Source organism: Vigna radiata, unplaced genomic scaffold (genome assembly GCF_000741045.1).
Source record: "Vigna radiata var. radiata cultivar VC1973A unplaced genomic scaffold, Vradiata_ver6 scaffold_7, whole genome shotgun sequence".
NCBI classification, from domain to species: Eukaryota; Viridiplantae; Streptophyta; class Magnoliopsida; order Fabales; family Fabaceae; genus Vigna; species Vigna radiata.
Genome location: NW_014543262.1, coordinates 1609640 through 1630503, shown reverse-complemented (window position 1 = coordinate 1630503; position 20864 = coordinate 1609640). Strand labels below are relative to the sequence as shown.

The following is a 20864-nucleotide window of genomic DNA, read 5'->3' as shown; positions in this document are numbered from 1 at the left end:
TAAAACAACTGACAACCATTAAAGCTACTAAACAAGGTTAGTCTTTAACATGCCCTTTGCTAGATGGAGAAAGGCCCCTGGGCTAGGACTATAATGGGTTATGCACTTGTGTGGTGGAACAATTAACAACCATTAAATCTACCACACAAGGTTAGTCTGTATCGCGTCTTAGGCCATACTGGAAGCACCTAGACTAAGACATTATGTTACTCTCACCACATGACTCGCCACTTTCTACTTGAGTATGAATGGTCATTAGAGTGTCAAGATTACCCATCAGAACTGAGCTTCTTACATTCATACTAACAACATTTGAAACCACACCAAGAAGTTCCACCTTTGAAACTTATTTCACCACTTTGAAACTATCAATAAGAACTTTACCTTAGAAACCCTTTTCAACCATACTTCAAATACATGCATAACTTCATGCGTAGTTCATAAACTTTCTCATTGATATTACTAAACAAGCATTACATTACCATATCAATTTTTATCCATAAGAAAACAAATAAAGTATAAAACAAAAGACACTAATATGCATATAGGACGCCTTAACCAAAAACTAAATTTTAAGTGTTTCTCTTTTTAAGGAGATAATTGATTATCACACTTAATAATCGATTATTCTCGAAAGGATTCATGCCATAATAATTTTCAAACCGTAATAATCGATTATTATATGTGATAATCGATTATTCCCAAGAGCTTTGAAGAAAAGATAACCTTCTGACTAGAATAATTGATTATCAAGTGAGATAATCGATTATTCTTATTAGTTTTTGACAGGAACCTAATTTTTCTGGTTTTGGTGCATCTTAGACATGTCCAGATAATCAATTTAGAATTTGTAACACTAACATTGATACGAAAACATGTTATAGATGAAAATAAAGTACTACATTGCTCATTTGGTAGGAATTAGATGTGCCAAACCAACTCAACAACTCACAAGTGCTTAAACTCAATTTTACCAATTGCACACTCAATATTAGCAATCTGACAACATGGGCAAATGTTAATACACTAGATAATAGACACAAATACCTCAATTTACTCACAACCTTTCTATTTCAAGATTTCATTAGTCAAACCTCAAAGTTGAACTAAAATGTGCCCAAGAACTTACCCCATTATGAATCTAACACTTCCACACCATATTTTACTCCTTTAAATGCCTATACAAGTCATAATTGGTCTGATATCAGTCTCCCAACTTCCCAAAACAACCCACAACCATTACCTCAAAATCTCACTACCCAAAACCCTCATTCTTCACTCAAAACACCCCAAAACTTCAATAATGAACTACCTCTGATAGCATAAAGCTGAAGAGAAAAAGTTTTGATGATGTCTCAAAGTCAAGTCTCAAGTGCTCTTGTTGCAAGAAGATCTTCATGAAGACTTGTTTTGTGTTAAAAGTTTTATAATTTCGTAGATTTATGTATTGAATGTGGTTTATCTTTGAGTCTAAGTATTGTTTGTCTTAAGTTGCGTTAAAATTCATTTTAAATCAGAAAAAATCATTTTATACTCAAGATAATCGATTATCAGTAATCAATTATGACTTGCCATAATCGATTATCACGAGTAATTATGAGAATTTTTAAACAAGATTTTGATCGTTATGCATTTATTAAATGCATAATCGATTAGCATAAGTGGATAATCGATTATCATACGTTAATTAGCTGACAACAAATTTTTTTAGGTATCCTTGAGTGAGATATCTATAAATTAAATCGGGAGTCTCATTCTAAAATACAGAATACAAAATAAGTTTATTTCAAAATTCTTATTTGTTTAGTTGTGTGCTTTGATAAGTGTGTTCTAGGTTTATGTAACCCTTGTGCTTTGGCTTTGAGAACTTGGTGTTAGCATAGAGCGAGAACTTTCATGGGAGTTGTGATTGAGTATTGTTGTTGTTGCTGAGTTAAAGCCTGTCATCTTTTGTGAAGATTCAAAGGAAGTGTTCATCCTTTGTGAAGATTGAAATGAGGTGTTCATCCTTCGTGAAACATTTAGAGGAGGTGTTCATCCCTTGTGGGTTTCAAGGGAAGTGAGTTTCATCTATTAGGGTAACAAGAGAGGTGTTCTAACCTTAAACTGTTTTATTTTCATTGTGATTGTAACAGTTTGTTGGTTTGTGATAGTGAAACGTTAATTCTCGGTTGGAATTAACAACTAGACGTAGGATATGTGATCTAGACCAATATAAAAATCACCTCTGCAATTTTCTCTCTTCCTTACTCTTTTATTTGTTTAATTTGGTATTAAGGAATTGAATTTATATAAAAAATTATTAAAGGTATTATTTTCTTGTACACACTAACCATTCCACTGCACCGCTATGAAAATTGGTATTAGAGCTTGCTTTTATAGTAACTCAAAATGATGGGGCAACATCAAAACCTTTGTTGAGGGTGCCTCTATCAATAGACCTCCATTGTTTACTAGAGAAAATTATGCTTTCTAGAAAGTGAGAATGTATATTTTCATGGAATCTATTGATAATGAGATTTGGGAAACTATCACAAAAGGTCCTTTTTTCCCTACTATGTTTATTAACAATTTGCAAGAATCCAAACCGCGAGAACAATGGAATGTTGATGATAGAAGAAGATCCCAACAGGACGTAAGGGCTCGTAACATAATATGATCTTTTCTAACTATTGATGAACTTTACAGGATCTCAACCTGTAAGACTGCTCAAGAGATGTGGGAGATGTTGAAAGTCACCCATGAAGGAACTGATGATGTTAGGAGAGCCAAAAGAAATACTTTAATCCAAGAGTATGAGATGTTCCACATGAAGCAAGGATAAACTATTGTAGATATTCAAAAGTGCTTCGCGCATATAGTGAATCATCTCATTGGGTTAGGTAAGTCCTTTGATAATGATGAATTAGATATAAAAATTCTTAAATCTTTAAACAGGACTTGGCAACCAAAGGTGTCTGTCATCAGTGAGTCACAAAATCTCAACACCATGTCAATGACTGCATTATTTGGTAAGTTGAGAGAACACAAACTAGATCTCTAAAGATTAAACGAGGATAAAGAGAAAGGAAAGAAAAAGACTTTGGCTTTCAAATATGAGATTGATAAAAGCAAATACCTTAATGAACAAGAAGACTCTAAAGAAGATGAAGAAAATATGGATCTCTTTATTAAAAAATTTAACAAGTTCACAAAGTTCAAGGGCAAAAGAAGATTTAAAAATGGGAAGAAGGAAAACAAAGAATCATCATTAAATTCTCATTGTTATGGTTGGGGAGAAAATTGACACATGAAGGCAAATTTTCCAAACCTAAACAAGGGTCGCCAAAAGAAGTTCTTCAAGAAAAAGAAGTTGTATATTGCTTGGGAAGAAGATAATGAATCTACAACAAGCTCAAGCGACTATGATGAGCAAGCCAACATATGTTTGATGGTTGATGATGTCATCTCTGAAAATCAAGTAAGTATCTCTAGCGATTCTGAATTCAAATTATAGTGAGAGTGAATTGTTTGACACCTATAAAGAATTATTATTTGAATTAGATAATGCTTATAAGAAATTAAAGAAATAATTTAGAGAATTAAAATCAATTCATTAAAAAGTTCTTTAAGAAAATAAGGATTTGAAAAACAAAATTTTATATTATGAAAAAGTTAAACATACTAAAAGTGAAGAATGTATTTCTTGTTTAAATAAAAAGAAGCCTCTTAATTAAAAATCAACGTTGAATGTAGTAATAATTCAAAAATTAAAAAGGTTGTTGAGCATGTTCCTAAAAATAATTATAATTACTATGATTATAATTATGGTAATAAAATTAAAAATGTTCTTAAATATAATTACAATTGTCATGATTATAATTATAAAAATAAAATCAAGTATGTTCCAAAATATAATAAAAATTATTATGATTCTAATTATAAAAATAGAAATAAAAATAAATATAGAAAAACTCGTAGAGTTTGGATAGAGGAATGAACTTCTTATAGGAATCCAAATGTTGTTACTTGTTTCTATTGCATGAAAAATGGTCATACATAAAATAAATGTACAGTAAAACATTATGGTGTTCAAAATGGAATATATGCATGAATTCCTATTATAAAATAACCTGTCTCTAACTTTAAAGGATCCAAATAAGTATTTTTAGATACCAAAATATTATTTTTCTATTTTGTAGGTTATTTCAAAATTAAGGAAGAAGTTTTTGGGTGTGCACCAAAACTTGGTAAAGTATGGTTTGTCAAATTAAGGGAAGTTTTTAAAATGAAAAGAAAAATTTGATAATTATTTCTCTTTCTCCTTAAGGTATCAAATTTAGGGCCAGTTTAATTTTGTTTGAGTTACTTAATAAGGAGGAGTACTTCTTTACACTCTTTTTATATATTTGTTATGATTTCTAAATATCTTGTATTTACTACGTTTGGAATTATGCTTCCTGTTTCCTTTAATAAAAATTATGATAATTATTATTTATTTGTTTATGGCTTATATTCAAGGGGAGTTCTTATGTTAACGGGGAGAAATAATTTAATCATACATAACACTTTTTAATAATGATGAACTATGTTTAAAAGGTTTAATTATATTTATCTCTTGTCTACTAAGCCTTTTCCTTAAGTTATGTATGAGTTACATATTAGTATAAGTTACAAAAAGCTTTAAATTAAAGTTAATCAAAGAGTTTTTTATAATCATAGAAAAGGGAGAGATTGCTAGCATAAAGCTGAAGAGAAAACTTTTTTATGATGTCTCAAAGTCAAGTCTCAAGTACTTTTGTTGCAAGAAGATCTTCATGAATAATTGTTTTGTATTAAAGTTTTTGTAATTTAGTAGATTTATGTATAGGATGTGTTTTATCTTGATTCTATGTATTGTTTGCCTTAAGTTGCGTTAAAATTCGTTTTGAATCAGAAAACCTCATTTTATACTCAAGATAATCGATTATCAACTTATAATAATCGATTATCAGTAATCAATTATGACTTGCCATAATCGATTATCACGAGCAATTATTAGAATTTTTAATCAAGGTTTTCACAGTTGTGCATTCATTAAATCCATAATCGATTACCATAAGTGGATAATTGATTATCACACATTAATTACCTGACAACAAATTTTTTGAGGTATCCTTGAGTGAGATCTCTATAAATTAGATTGGACTCTCATTCTAAAATACAGAATACAAAATAAGTTTATTTCAAAAATCTTATTTGTTTAGCTATGTGCTTTGATAATTGTATTTTAGGGTTTGTGTAACCCTTATGCTTTGGCTTTGAAAACTTCATAAAGCGAGAACTTTCATGGGAGTTGTGATGGAGTGTTGTTGTTGTTGTTGAGTTAAAAATTGTCATCCTTTGTGAAGATTCAAAGGAAGTGTTCATCCTTTGTGAAAATTCAAAGGAGGTGTTCATCCTTCGTGAAGCATTTGGAGGAGGTGTTCATCCCTTGTGGGTTTCAAGGGAAGTGAGTTTCATCTATTGGGGTAACAAGAGAGGTATTCTAGTCTTAAACTGTTTTATTTTCATTGTGATTGTAAAAGTCTGTTGGTTTGTGATAGTGAAGCATTAATTCTCGATTAAAATTAACAACTAGACGTAAGATGTGTGTGATCCGGACCAGTATAAAAATTACCTCTGCAATTTTCTCTCTTCCTTACTCTTTTATATGTTTAATTTGGTATTAAGGAATTGAATTTATATGAGAAAATTATTAAAGGTATTATTTGCGATACGAAACCAATTCACCCCTCTTAGTTTGTAGTATACCCTAACCATTCCGTTGCAACGCTCTGACAACTTCTATGTTTCATATCAGATTTCAAGCAAATAATACCTCTAGCAAATCTCAAATGACCACATAACAGTCTTAAAGCAGTAGCTTTCTTACTCCAACACCTATCTCTCAAACTCACCTATCAAAAACCCCTTTTTAGACTTAAAAATCCAAGTAATTGACTTTTCTTTAATCCAAACACTTTGAATCCAATTTTCAATAATCGTAAAACTTCATCACACACAATCCTGGTAGCAAAAACATTGCAAACACACCACATCAAGCATTCAACATCGTACAATCATTTGTCATCATCTAAACACAAAGAGTATTACAACAACCTAGTTATTTCACTGAAATCATCTTATCATATATAGAGATACTAAATTCAAACCACAAGCGTAATATAAAACAAGGTCTAGTTTCCCTTACCTCGCAACAAAACTAAAGAACTCTAAAAACACCAAATCCTTGCTTAGAGTATAAGGAACTCAAGAAACACCTACACAACACCAAATTGGAAGCGGAAAAAGTCCTTAAGATCTCTGATCAACAAGAAATTAAGAAAAGACATTACAACTCATATGCGACAAGAGATCATTAATCATGATCTCAATTAAAAATGAAAAGAAAAAAAAGGAATTGAAACCTACTTGTTCTATTGAAGAAACTGATCGGATAGAAATATAGACCTCGTTACCGTAGTCAATTAGATACCTCCTGTTAGAACTCTTAGATAAAAGGTAAAAGACTAAAAAAGAATAGTTTCTTGAGAGATGACATGTTTCAAAATAATGAAACTAGTTTATAACAAAACTATTTATAAATAAACCATTTAATATTAAAATAACCGAGTTTCACTATTTTTAAACTACCACCACTCCTAAAATACTATTTTCTGGGATTTTACAGATTTAATTATACAAATACTTTAAATTTTTTTAATTGATTAATTAATAATCAAATAAATTAAAATTTTTATTATTAATTTTATATAGATTAAAATTAAAGATTAAAATATAATTTATAAATATTAATAATTTAAATATTCACATCTTATAAATAATATAATATAAAAAAATATCTGTAAAATCTTTTATTTAAAAAAATAGATTAGTGGATAAATTCATTCTACCTCATCTTTATCCACTGGTAAAAAAAGAAGTGACAAATCAAAATTACTAAACTGATTTACTAAATCTTAATAAACTAATAAGAGACAATTCATTGCCATCACTAATTTTAGTAGAATAAATACTAATTCCTATTTATTTATTTTTTTATAATTTATAGAGGGTACTTTTATGCAAACCAACCATTAAAAAAATCATTTTATCATCCTATTACATTAATAAATAATAAAATGACTGAATAAAATAGTTTAATTTTAATATATGTATAAGTCAATTTTTTTTATATGTATTAGTTAATTAGTTAATTAGTTAATTTGTCTATGTTAGTGTAGATAAATGGATCGAAAGAGAGCTCAAACTTGCACACGTGCCAACAGAATATGGAAGAATAAATAGCAAAACCCATCTTAAATCTTAAAGTGAGAGTCTGAGAATGAAAATGGCGCTATCTTCTTCATCACCTTGTTGGTGTTCTTCCCCTCCACCGCTTCCTCCCTTCATCCAACGACATCGTTTTGTTACTCTCAAACCCTACACTCGTTCTCAACCACACCACACCCTCGCCGCCGCCGCCTCCACCAGACCTTCTACTACGTTAGTGCACTCCAACAGACAAGGGTTTGACACCGTCAACATTGCCGAAGATGTCACTCAGGTTCCTTCCTACTCCCCTTCGCAATTTCAACACATTTTTATTGCTGCTGCAACATTTTAATTTAACCTTTAGTTGATTACTTTATGTTTCTGCAATTTCTTCTGTTTTACTTTCGAATGATTTTACGAATTTCTGCAGTTGATTGGAAACACGCCAATGGTATACCTGAATAAAGTTACGGAGGGTTGTGTGGCTAACATTGCTGCCAAACTTGAGTCTATGCAACCTTGCCGCAGTGTTAAAGACAGGTAGTCTGTTACTACGATGCACACACACAGACACTCACTTTCCTATATTCGCTGCTTCTCTGTTGGCTTAAAAAGGGAAATGAGTTTCTTTATAAGCTATTTTTTTTTTAATTATTTTTCCCTTCTAGAGGGACTTCATTTTATTAGAAGTTTTCAACATTCCATGATTTTCACTTTGCGATTTCTTTTGTATGTATTATGTATTAATATCTGTTATTATTCAAAATTTCAGAATTGGCTATAGTATGTTATCCAATGCCGAAGAGATTGGAGCAATTTCTCCCGGGAAGGTACATAATAAATATTTTCTTTTGTGTACGGATCAATGTAATGTTTGCTATTTTTAAACTTACTGTATTGTGATGTAATAGTTTGTTCCAATCCAAGGTACTGTCTTGAATTTTCTTTACATTCCTAATCATGTACTGTTTCAGACCGTGTTGGTTGAACCAACTACGGGAAATACAGGACTTGGCATTGCTTTTGTTGCAGCAACAAAAGGGTACAAACTTATAGTCACAATGCCTGCTTCTGTTAATGTTGAGAGGAGAATCCTTTTACGTGCTTTTGGTGCAGAGGTTATTTTGACTGATTCTGAGAAGGGGTTAAAAGGGGCAGTTGACAAAGCTGAAGAAATTGTACGCAGCACACCCGACGCTTACATGTTTCGACAGTTTGATAATATGACTAATGCCAAGGTTAAGTGTTAATGCATCTGCTGTAAGACCTTCAACTTGTTAGTCCGTGTTTTGAATTATTTAGTTCATCAGTTAAAATAGAAATTACAATATAAATTAAGTTTTATGTTATTAAGATTTATATTACAAATTACAGATACACTTCGAAACTACAGGGCCAGAGATATGGGAGGATACCTTAGGTAATGTTGATATATTGGTTGCTGGGATTGGAACCGGTGGCACCATTACTGGCACTGGACGTTATCTGAAAATGATGAACCAAAATATAGAGGTTTGATTATTCATTTTATATGCTTTTAGTTGTTGTTTCTATCTATTTGAATGATATATACTTATTGGTCCTGTGGTTCTAACTTCCACTACTAAGTATATAATTTCTTGAATTCAAATCCCCTAATCTTCGCTTCTTTTGAATTAAAAGAAATTTTATGTAGTTGTTGAATCAGTCAGCTTGCATTTTAAATTTTTCATATTCCAAACAAACCTCTAGGAACTTGGCTCTGTATTTCTGCGTTGGCAGAGAGAGGGAGAGGGATGGATAATGAATAAGGAAGGAAAAAGGATCCAGAAGGATAACCAAAAATATTAGCTTGACTATTTTAACATATATTTGTGGGACTTAAATTGTGTAGTTTGTGTGACATGCCTGAGGGTATTATTAGGCTTATGATAGACAACTATTGGCTTATGCTTCTTACATGTTAAGTTAAGTGCAGGTAATGCTTTATCTGTTCCATTTTGTTTAACCTAGAGTTAAAAGTGTTGTATATTGTTTCTTGGATAGGTGGTTGGGGTGGAACCTGCAGACCGAAGTGTCGTCTCCGGTGACAGTCCTGGTATGAATATTTTACAAAGTTTATGAATTGTATATTCCACCCTCTTCAGGTTATTGGTTTCTAGGCCAATATTCACTTTTAAAACATTCTCTTGTCAGCTTCTGATTGTATAAGAGTTTGTCTTCTGATTGTATAAGAGTTTGTCGTAGGTTTCATGCCAAGCATTTTGGATATCAAACTGCTTGACGAAGTTATCAAGGTACAAATAAATTAAGGTCCTCAGTTTCTCTTTATTTCTTTCTCAATAACCTGCTTATGGTTATTCCAGTTGACTTTCGTATTTCAGTACTGAGGAACAGCAAGCTTTGTTTCATGAATTTAGGTCATTAGTTCAACTTTTGGAGTCATCTACATAATCTGGAGTGTCATCAACTAAACCCTTTTTAGTTATTTTTGTAGTGGCTTTTTGTTTACAAACATGCAATGTTGTTATCTTATAATTTGTAGAAACAGATTATTTCAAGTAATTAATTATCTTTATAATTAACACGTGAAATAACAGGTTACTAATGTTGAAGCTATTGAAATGGCAAGGAGATTAGCATTGAAAGAAGGTTTGCTGGTAAGTTATGAGTTAAAATATTGAATATACCTTATTCTAGTCTTGAGATTGTAACTGTTGGTCACTTGGCCTTTTCTTTACAAAACCCTTACTTTATTCCTACAAAAAGTAATTCATTGTAGTTCCTTTTCACCTCATTTTTCACGTTCTATTTAACTAAGCAGGACAAAATTAACATTTTGATGAAGTTAAGGACCTAAATTACGGATGCTTACTAGTTCAAGTACTAGAATGAGGGTTTACTTGTAAATATCTTTCTGCTTAATTTGTTTCATGTTTCATATTTTAATGTCAATTATTAGCAAACCCTTGCAATATTTCAATATTTGAATGTCTATAAACTGAATAATGTGATCTGCATTTAGCTTGTCATGATTATTTTCTGTGTATGTTGTTGGTTATTGCAAGTCATTATAAATTATCAAGTGGTTAGGTTATAATTTTTAGGATGGCTTTTCATAATTGATTCAAATTTCTGTGTAGGTTGGGATTTCTTCAGGAGCTGCAGCTGCTGCTGCCATTAAATTAGCAAGACGGCCTGAGAATTCTGGGAAACTTATTGTGGTGAGTTTATTTCCTATTTCCAACTATATTGGTTTTCTTTTGTAGTTTCCATTGGATTTATTGGACTCATCTTATATATAAGAATAGGTTATGAAAATTGAATTGATAGAATAAAATGAAGCCTAGTGATTTTTTCTCACAACTAATAGGCTTTCTGCCTAGAGACACGTTTCTCTCTAATCACTTTAGTGCATGTGTTTAGCTTGAGTCATAGAATGTAGAACTCAATAGTTTATTATGCTTTTTGCGTCGTCTTTGGTCCCAACCTCCCAGGATATGTTGTTGGTTAAACATGGTCACTTTTGCTATTCTTTTCTCCTTTTTTAATCAGAACATTATGACTCCTTGCAAAATTAGCCTGTTCTAATCAAAATTTCTGTGGAATCACGATACTTCAGTCTTCATCTGGGTTTAAAAACTGCAAAATGGCTAGGGGCAAATTGAATTTGGGACTGACGGAAGTTGGTTTTATGTGCTTCGGTTCATAGAAGTGTTAATTGATGACAAAGCATAAAACTGTGACAATGAATAAGTGCTTCGGAAACATGACTTGATGTTGCCCACGACTTAGTAAAGTTGGAAATTGGAGAGCACGAGTGTAGTGTATGCTGAATTCATGAAGTTAGATATTCTATTTTACTACTTTCCTGATAAATTATTCTTTTATAAATAAATCTATTGATTCTTTCTTCACCTCTTATTTTGCACATTGAAGGTTATTTTTCCAAGTTTCGGTGAGAGATATATTTCTACTGCTCTCTTCCAATCTATCTACGAAGAGGTTCAGAAAATGTAAAATTTAGATTCTACCTTAACAAGGACAATAGCCAATTGAAGATTGAAGCTGCTCTCATGGCACTGCCATTCGAAGAAGTAGCAGCCGTCTCTTGCTTTGTATAGGTATATACATATATTCACACTGTTGGGTAGAATCAATGTTACAAGATAAACCAGTCTTCTGTATGTTTTAATCTTGGGATTTTATGCATCAGATGCATCATTTCGACAAAGCACAATTTTGAAGCCGAGGTCTTTCAGGAAGCTAAAAGGGGGAACTGACATGATGTACAATGTCTTTTTTATTTTCAATTTTTATACTGGTAATCTAGCCTGGCCTATTCTTTTCATTATTCATCACTTTCCCTTCCCAGTGTCAATGATGAGTAGTATTGAAATGTCCTACAGAATTGTTAGCATTCTTTTTCCTATTTACTATTATCAGACTGTATTTTATATATGTAGATATATGGAAGCATTGCGGATGGACATTATGGTTGACGATGGTTTGTCAGTGCGCTATACCATTATTTACTCTGCATAATTAGTGATTGCGTACCCATTAAATGTTGCTTCTCAGAATGACAGGAATAACTATATTTCAAAGCCCCGAGTGTTAAGGGGGAAATTCCTGTGTGCTGTACTTTATTGGTGATGATTTATGTTTACGAGTTTCAATTGAAAAACTTATTCCAAAATCAGTTTCAAAAGGGTTGGTTATACTAGTTTTCATCAAGAAAAGTTGTGTCTAACATGGACTTGTTAAATCAGGGTCCATGATGATGTCTTTGCATATCAGCCGTTGGATATAATAAAAAAAAATTAAACAAACGGTTGTATTGATTATGTATGAACTATGAAAAGTTTGCTAGTCAGTCCCCATATCGGTAAGCCAGTTTTAGTGGTGACGTTGTCAATCTACTATCGGTCACATTTTGTAGAAGTATTTTGGAATAAGTAAAATTAAAAAGAAATAGTATTTATAAACTAAAGTATTACAATCAAAATGCAAAATAGTCGTTTTAAATTATCAATCTTGATTGGTGTTCAGTAAGTTGTACACGCTGTCTATGCCATAAGCTGATTTTGCATTTTTCTAAATACCTGATTTTGCATAATACATGTAATGGTGAATTCAATTCGAAAGTTTTGCACCCACGAATCCTTCTTCCAGGGTTAAAAGCTGATATCGAATTACAAAAGTACTTCAATATTCCATTGAGCTTAAGTATAAACATACATATATAAGTAACAGCTTTATATATGAACCAAAAACAACTATTTACATCCCACTGCTGTTAAAATGGTTATAAAAAGAAAAGAATTTTTGTATTTGTAAAGAAAAGGAGGGTCACGAATAGGAGTAAAAATTGTGAGTATTAAAATATTATTGTCTACAGAGACTATTAAACAATCATTCATCATCAGTCCCATGCGATTGCAGACAAAAGTCTGTTCAGTGATGCTTAATGTTGTCCTACATGTTTATAATATACCTTTTTTTGTGAAGGTGATAGAAATGTTGGACGATTACACTTAATTGCATTCGAAAGTATTTCTATACATGATCTATTCTAGGTTTTTATTTGATAATTGTATCATATGAACCACTACTTAAGTTGAAAACAGTTCTTTTATAAATCTGTCTAACTTTTTTTCACTTTGAATTGGTTCTTAGTTCTCCTAAACATGGGCAAACTGAAGACAAAAATAACACAAAGTTGCACTATTATTGAAGTGATTGTGAGCATTACCCTAATTTTGTGCTATTGATGGTCCAGGTGGGGCAAGGGATAGTGTGACGCTTTGGGCCATGGAGATGAGAGTGAGAAGACAACTCCAGAAGAAATTGATTACTCTGAAGACTCACTTGGTTTAGATTTTATATCTTGATAAATTTATCTGGTCAAACCTGTGTTGAGTTCAAATGGTTTATTTTATATTCATTGCAATAGACTTTTCTCAAACTGGAGTCCTTTTCATCTTTTTATTGCAATGAGACTACTCAGTCCCATCATATTCACAGCGTAAGTCACTGTTGTTGTAATTGTAAGACCTCATGTGTGAGCTATTTGTATGTTATTTCTGATTTACCTAATTTCTTTTCAGCTAAATTCAAAACTGTGATGAAGAAGGCAATGTTGATGTTTTGAAGGTGTAATCCGAAAACACAGTGAGATAATTGAAAGTTACTCTTATCAGTCTTTTGGCAATTCATATTTTTCACATCTGCATTTCTAAAATCTTAATGTAACATGGTAAAGTCCTTATGATTTTGGTGAAAATTTATTACATCTAACACTTCCTCGGTTGTACGTACCATTTGCTTTCTGAAGTTGACAGCTACAGAAAACACGATTTCCAAATTGAATTTGATTAGCAAGAACAATTACTCAATGAATTTCATACTAATACTTAGCACTATTTGGAGATATACTGCTGTTAGATATTATCTCAGCTAAATTACTATGAGAAAGTGATATTGGTGAATAATTAATTAAGAACCAAAATATTAGTGACAAGGATTTCAGAAACTATGTAGCAGTTTGTCCATTTTTCATTTTTCCCTCTGATAAGAATGATGATGCAGTTTTAAAAAGATCCATTCTAGTTTTTAACCTGTATAATTGAAACATCTGTTGTACCTTAGTAAGATTTTCATCCTTTTGGTGGTACATGCAATTGAGTAGGATACAAGGTTACTACTAACAAAATCTTTATTACTGATCCATAATGATCTGTGTTATAATTTTGAAGAAAGTGGCATCCTTTTTGTAGCAGGATTGGTCGAAATGGTTAGCCTAATTTGAAGGCGAATTAAATGGTGTTGACTTGTAGTAAGCAAAGCAGTTCATTTTCTACTTTATTGCATAGATGTTGATTTGCAAGAGAAAGCAGAGAAAACACAAAGGCAATGGGTTTAATTATATTTTAGGAACAGGACAAACTTAAATTGCATTGAAGGCAGTGGGATCACATTTGTATTTGGGCAATAACAATGATTTAGTAGGTTGCTCTGTTTAGTCTTAATTTCCTCAATAGCTGTCTTGTTTCAATCCACACTCAACCAAAGAAAATTTTCAGTCCTATGTTTTTCATACCAAAAAGTCTTGTACTTTCATTCATCTTCAAACATTTAATCAAAAGGGTTCATCTTGCAACCGATCATCTTTTCATTTCTTCAAATTTGTCATATTTTAAAAAAGTTTTTTAAATTTTGTTAAAGTTAATGAGAGTGATTAAAAAAATGAATTTGAATATTTGGAAAGTATGAAGGTGTGGTCCCACTCTGGAGTTGTGTTGTGTTGTGCAGAAAAGGGAAGGCCTATTGATGAGGATATAACAAATGCAACTCTCATCTTAATTCACATGACAGCCATGCAATGTTAGGTCAAAATTATAATACCAATCAGGCTAACAGATTTATTACACCATTTTCACTTAATTATTCTCATAATTTAAACATAAATTATTGAGTGTTTTCTAGTTAAATACTTCTGCAACTGTAGCAAAAAACTAACCTAACTTATTCAACTCTCATCAAAACATTGCATCTCTCCTACTACCACCAATTCAATTGTTAAAACTTCTTTGAATTTCTAAGAGGAAGATTTCCTTCACAAGTAACTTATAATTTGATTATATTTTAATAGATGTGAATCTCCCATATCCATAATTTTTATTCTACATTTTACAAGTTACTATAATCGTGGCTTCATCCTTTTGAAAAGCACGTTTGGATCACGTTTCAACGTTACTATTGGAGAAGCAATTACCCATACCTAGCCATATATGCCCGATTCATTGTCAAAAGATAAACAAAATTTTCAATTTCGTATTCAACAACCACTTTTCTTTTTTGGAATGAATGAGAGATGAGGAACCATAAAAATAAAATAAATGAAAAAGACTGTCTTCTTGTAAGGAGATTCAACACACACTTTGGGTCAAGTTCTCACATATTTACTTTTAGTACTACTTCAAAAGGTTTCTTATCAATAAAGATAAAGATATCTTATGTATATATAAACTCATATTCATCTTTTATTTTATCTGATGTACGACTTTATTTGTACTCAATAATGTGCATGTACTGATAAAGAAAAAAAAAACTAAGTTTTTATTTTTTAAATAAAAAATTCTTCGACCTTTTGAGTATATAACTGATATTTATTCCTTGACATATAATTTATTTTTAAAAATGTTTTCTTGAGAAGTTGAAACTCTATGATTGACCCACTTGCTAAAGTTACCTTCGGTTTAGGGTGACATTTAATGTATAGTGAAACAAAAAAACGAAGTATGTATTGTGTGAAAGGTTTTTCTTTGATTATGATTAATTTGGCAATTTTGAGATAATCATGTTTGTTAAATCCTTTACTATAAGTTGAAAAGAATATTTAATAAATATGAGTAATGAAAGTGGTATATTTGCAATGGAAGAAAGAACTGTTAGATCAAATAAAAGATGTGAGCACAGAAGAAAAAGGTTTATGCTATCTTTCTTATGGTATATACAAGAAAATGATTCCTTATGCAAGATGAAGATACACGCTTCTTTTTACTTCTTCTTTCTCTTATATTATAGATTAAATATAGTTTTTATTCTCCAAATTTTTATAAAAAAATATATTTTATTCTTAAACTAAATTATAAAGTATTTAGTCCTATCACTTTATGAAAGTTATGCAATTTTATTTTAACAAACTATATATGTAATCTATTTTTTTTTTGTGATAAATGAAGTTGATATATTTTTTCAGATATTTAACGTGGTCTTATTTTGATAAATTGTGTTTAATTTAGTTTTTTTCATAATATTATCTAAATTGTTAACGAAATATGAATAATGTGTGTCATTTACCATTTCGTGGATTTTTTATTATTACTTTTTTATTTTTTATTAATTTTTTTAAAAAATCTTAATTTATAAATAGTTGTTTACATGTCAAGTCAATATTGTATTACGAAGTAATGTTAGTGTTATGTGTCAAACCAGTGTTAGTACTACATGTACCGTATCAATATCACGTGCTAGTGTCACTACCACGTGTCTATGTCTTGTATTTAATTTAATTTCAACTTTCGTTAATTTTATTCAATTTAGTTTCAATTTTCGTTAATTTTATTCAATTTAGTTTCAATTTTCGTTGATTTTGTTCAATTTAGTCTCAAATTTCGTTAATTTTTTTCAATTCAGTCACAATTTTAAACTTTAGAATAAAAATTCTTCATTATTTTTAAAATTAGACGAATTCTTTTTTCATTATTTTTAAAATTAAAAAAAATCATTATTTTTAAAATTAAAAGGAATTCTTTTAATTTTTAAATTAGAAGGAAATTTCTTCATTATTTTTAAATTATAAGAAAAAGTCTTCATTATGTTTACAATTAGAAGGAAAATTAATCATTATTTTTTAAATTAGAATAAAAACTCTTCATTATTTTTAAATCAACTCTAACACTATGTTTTACAAGTAGAAAAAGTCAAACATAAATATAATAATTATATTTCAATAATATAATTAGAGTTGGTTTAAAAACAATGAAAAAATATTTAATAAAAATGTGAATTTTAATAAAAATTAAATTTGGTCTGAATTTAAAGACAGACAAGATTAGGATTGAATTAAGCAAAATTTACAAAAATTGGAATTAAAATGAACAAAATTAACGAAAAATGAGACTAAATTGAATTTATGACATTAACATGTAAATCTAATACTAATACATGACACTGATATTGACTTGACACGTATCACTGACTTAACACATGATACGAACATTTCCACTTGATACATGAACAATTTTTTTAAATTAAGAAAATTAAAACAAATATATGAACGTGACTTTTCAAAACGGATTACTAGATATGACTTGGTTTAGTCCACTACATATAGGTTACTTAGTGAATCAACTCATTATTAGGAGGAACTATATTCTCTATATATTCAATCTTTTATTTTTACAATAAACCTCCTGGGACTCACACGAGCAACTTGTATTACTTCAGAGATTGTAGTGAAATTTTTACTTCTATTTGAAGCTACTACTATATCATAGCTAAGGTTTGATAAGGTTTGTCCATCCTGCAATAGGCTCCATTGTCATTTTAGTGGATTAAACACATAGGCAATGACGAGGAATGTGACCAAGATTATGAATGAGTTTTTCATATTAGACTTAATAGATATTACTTTATAGATTTTCAAGCAAACACATAAATATGAAGTATAAAATGATTTATCAGCATGTGAAGAATTAGACAAGGAATTAAGCAAACATTATTATTGTATATTTTGAATAACCTAAAGGCAATTCTAAAATTAATTAGATTTTTTTTAGTAACATTAAGAAATTTTGCAAAACTTCATAGAAGAATCACATATTTGAAAAGAGAAGTTTTTATTAGTTAATCGAACTTTCATTAAAAGTTATATTNAATTGTAACTATGTTAATTAGAATTGACACAATCGATGAGAGAGATGTGTCTAATTTGACACTATTAGTTTAGTTAATAAAATTTCAATGATAAAACTTTTGTTACTAGAAAAGAATTGTAACATTTCAACATTATAAAACAATGTTTTAAATATTNTAACACCTNAATTTCTACAATACCATAATTTTCATATACAATGTATTAACATTATATTATAATTCATTGTTTTAGAAAAGAAATATATATACATAAATTAGTTAATCCATTAATTAAAGATGATGTTTTATTTCACTAAAGATGATAACAATATTAGTATTATAAAAAAAATCTTTATAAATTACATATTTAATAATAGATTAGGTTGCACATGTTAAAGGTCTAATCTCCTCTGTGAATAAAAAAAAAAATATAGAATAAGAAGTTTATAATGAATATAATGAATGTAATTAATTTTTTTAAAAAATCTTAATTTAAAAATAGTTGTTCACGTGTCAAGTCAATATTGTATTACGAAGTAATGTTAGTGTTATGTGTCAAACCAGTGTTAGTACTACATGTACCGTATTTAATACCTATTTTGGTCCCTCCTTTGGGGGGGTTTGTTCAAATTGGTCCCTCCTTTTTTAAAAAGTTCACTTAAGTCCTAAATTTCGCAAAAAAGTGTTCAATTTGGTCCTTTTTGGTTACAGCGTTAAGTTTCTTAACGACACAGATGCCAGGTGGATAGTTTGTGAGTACGTGTAACGTTCTGCTTTGCCACATGTTTAAAAAATAAAATAAATTGTGACGTGGAATATTAGAAATAAGTTTAAAATAGAAATTACAATTAGGGTTACATTAGAAATTGGAATTAGGGTTAAAAATTGGAATTAGGGTTAAATTAGTTTGGGGTAAAAATTTCGAATACGATTGGGAAATTCAGAAATTGAGAAATTGAAGAGAACGGGTTCATACCATCGTCTTCGTCCATCAGCGCTGTAGGAGGTGGTTTGGTGAAGGTTCGTGATTCGTCAAGGTTCGTGTGTCATTCGTCATCGTCATCATTGAGGTTAGTTCTGTTACTTTCTCATTTGAATATTAAGATTTTGTGGTGTGGATGATTAAAATATGAATATGTTTGTGTTATTGAAAGTTAAAATATGATTATGTTTGTGTTATTGATGCTTAAAATATGATTGTGTGTGTCCTGTTCATGGTTAAAATACGATTTCATTTTTGTCGTTTTCGTTGTTGAATGGGGTCCCCTGTTGGGTGTTGAAATTGGTCCCCTATTGGGTGTTGAAAGTGGTCCCTGTTTGTTGTTAATTTGGTCCCATGGGTCTTAATTTATGAAAGTGGTCGCCCTTTTCATTTGCAGGATAGGGTTTGGGATGGGTGAGGAGAGGTTTAAGGTCGTGGTCCACCACGGTGGGACCTTAGTAAAGGACGTGTGTCCCTTTCAGTATATAGGTGGGCATATATCATGTTGGGACATTGACCCCGACACATGGAGTTATTTTGGAGTTGTTGCTTCAATGAAAGAAATGGGTTACATGGAAGTAGAGGAGTTAGTTTACAGCATTGATAATATTTTGCATGGCCTGTGTGACGATAATGGAGCTATGAATATGATGCAAGTAGCTAGATGTTTGGGGAAAGTGCACTTATTTGTCGTGCATAAAGTTAGTGAACCAGAGGTTGTGGAAATTGAGAATGAGAAAGAGAATGACATCCTTTACCTTTGCCAAGGGCTTGCAGAGAGTGGTGGGGGTAATGGGTCTAAGGCAGTTGAGGTGGACAAAGTTGGTGCAGTTGATGTTGATGAAGTTGGTTTAGTTGAGGTCCATGAAGTGGGTGCAGTTGAGGTTGATGAAGTGGAGGTGGAGGTGGAGGCAGTGGAGGCAGTGGAGGAAGTGGAGGTGAAAGGGGAGGCAGCGGAGGCAGTTGAGGTGGAGGTGGAGGCAGTGGAGGAAGTTGAGGTGGAGGCAGTGGGTGCAGTGGAGGCTGAGGAAATGGGTGCAGTGGACGTTGAGGAGGAAGTCGAAAACAGTAGTGAGAAGGAAGTTGAAGTGGATACTTGGGTAGAAAACATTAGTGAGGTTAGTGGTGAAGATGACATGGTGGAAGATATTGGAAGGGGATTGTCCGATGATGATTCAAAGTCAGAACAGTTGTTAACTCCAGAAGGTAGTGAAGGTAGTGGTAGTGAGGAGGATGACAATGCTGCCAAACCAAGTCCATGTCCGTTTCCTAAATTTGGAAAGCAAAAGTCAATGGTAGACTACAAATGGGAAGTTGGGACTATTTTTAATGATAAAGAGGATTTTAAGGAAGCAATTAGAAACTATGCTATTCATACTGGGAGGGATCTTAAGTTCGTAAAGAATGATAAGCGTAGGGTTTGGGTGAGATGCATGGGTGCTCAAAAAAAGTGTCCATGGGTAGCTTACTTAGGATATTTGTCATCAAGAAAGATTTGACAATTAAGGAAGATTGTTGATACCCATGCTTGCAGCAGACAACTAAACATAAAAATGATGAATAGTAAATGGTTGAGTCATGAAGTAGATAAGGTGTTGCATGATAATCCAACTATAAAGGTACAAGATATACGTAATAAAGCACTTAGGAAATGGAACACCAAGGTCTCAATTTCCAAAGCAAGAAGGGCCAAGTTAATGGCAACAAATGAACGTGAAGGAGACTTTAAAGAGCAATTTAGAAGGATTCATGACTATGGACATGAGGTCTTGAGAAGTAACCCNGGTTCAACTGTTAAGATTAAAGTGAACAGTGATAATGGTGAGGCCATTTTTGAAAGAATTTATGTATGTTTGGATGCATGTAAGAAGAGTTTTGCAAGTTACAGGCCCATCATATTTTTAGATGGTTGTTTTTGAAAGGCATATATAAGGGAGAGTTGCTAACAACAGTTGGTAGGGACCCAAATGACCAAATGCTTCCCATAGCATATGCAGTAGTTGAAGTTGAAAATAAAGATAGTTGGAGTTGGTTTTTGCAATTATTGATTGAAGACCTTGGTGGTAATCAAATATGTGGAGCATGCACGTGGATGTCTGACCAACAAAAGGTACATGCACTCCTTACAAATTTTCCTTTTTTTGCAGTTTATGGCTATTCATGTATGTATGTTTCATTATAATTGGTGTTGTTGTCAGGGGTTGGT

General features: G+C 31.3%; 1 protein-coding gene across 3 annotated transcripts; it reads left to right on the top strand.

The window, feature by feature from the left end:
* The first annotated feature begins 7311 nt into the window (after positions 1-7311).
* On the top strand, positions 7312-13302 carry LOC106753766 (probable S-sulfocysteine synthase, chloroplastic). 3 transcript variants are annotated; one of them, XM_022777670.1, is made up of 12 exons: positions 7312-7567; positions 7706-7815; positions 8048-8105; positions 8250-8513; positions 8650-8787; positions 9301-9352; positions 9502-9551; positions 9855-9914; positions 10398-10478; positions 11194-11378; positions 11471-11578; positions 13037-13302. In XM_022777670.1, the coding sequence occupies exons 1-10, from the start codon at positions 7346-7348 to the stop codon at positions 11272-11274; spliced, it is 1116 nt and encodes a 371-aa protein (XP_022633391.1). In that variant the 5' UTR covers positions 7312-7345; the 3' UTR covers positions 11275-11378; positions 11471-11578; positions 13037-13302. The 3 variants fall into 3 exon arrangements, with proteins under 3 accessions (XP_022633391.1, XP_022633390.1, XP_014491099.1); XM_022777669.1 differs by lacking the exon at positions 13037-13302 and adding an exon at positions 11721-11987; XM_014635613.2 differs by lacking the exon at positions 13037-13302 and having other exon boundaries at positions 11471-11756.
* Positions 13303-20864: the final 7562 nt, after the last annotated feature.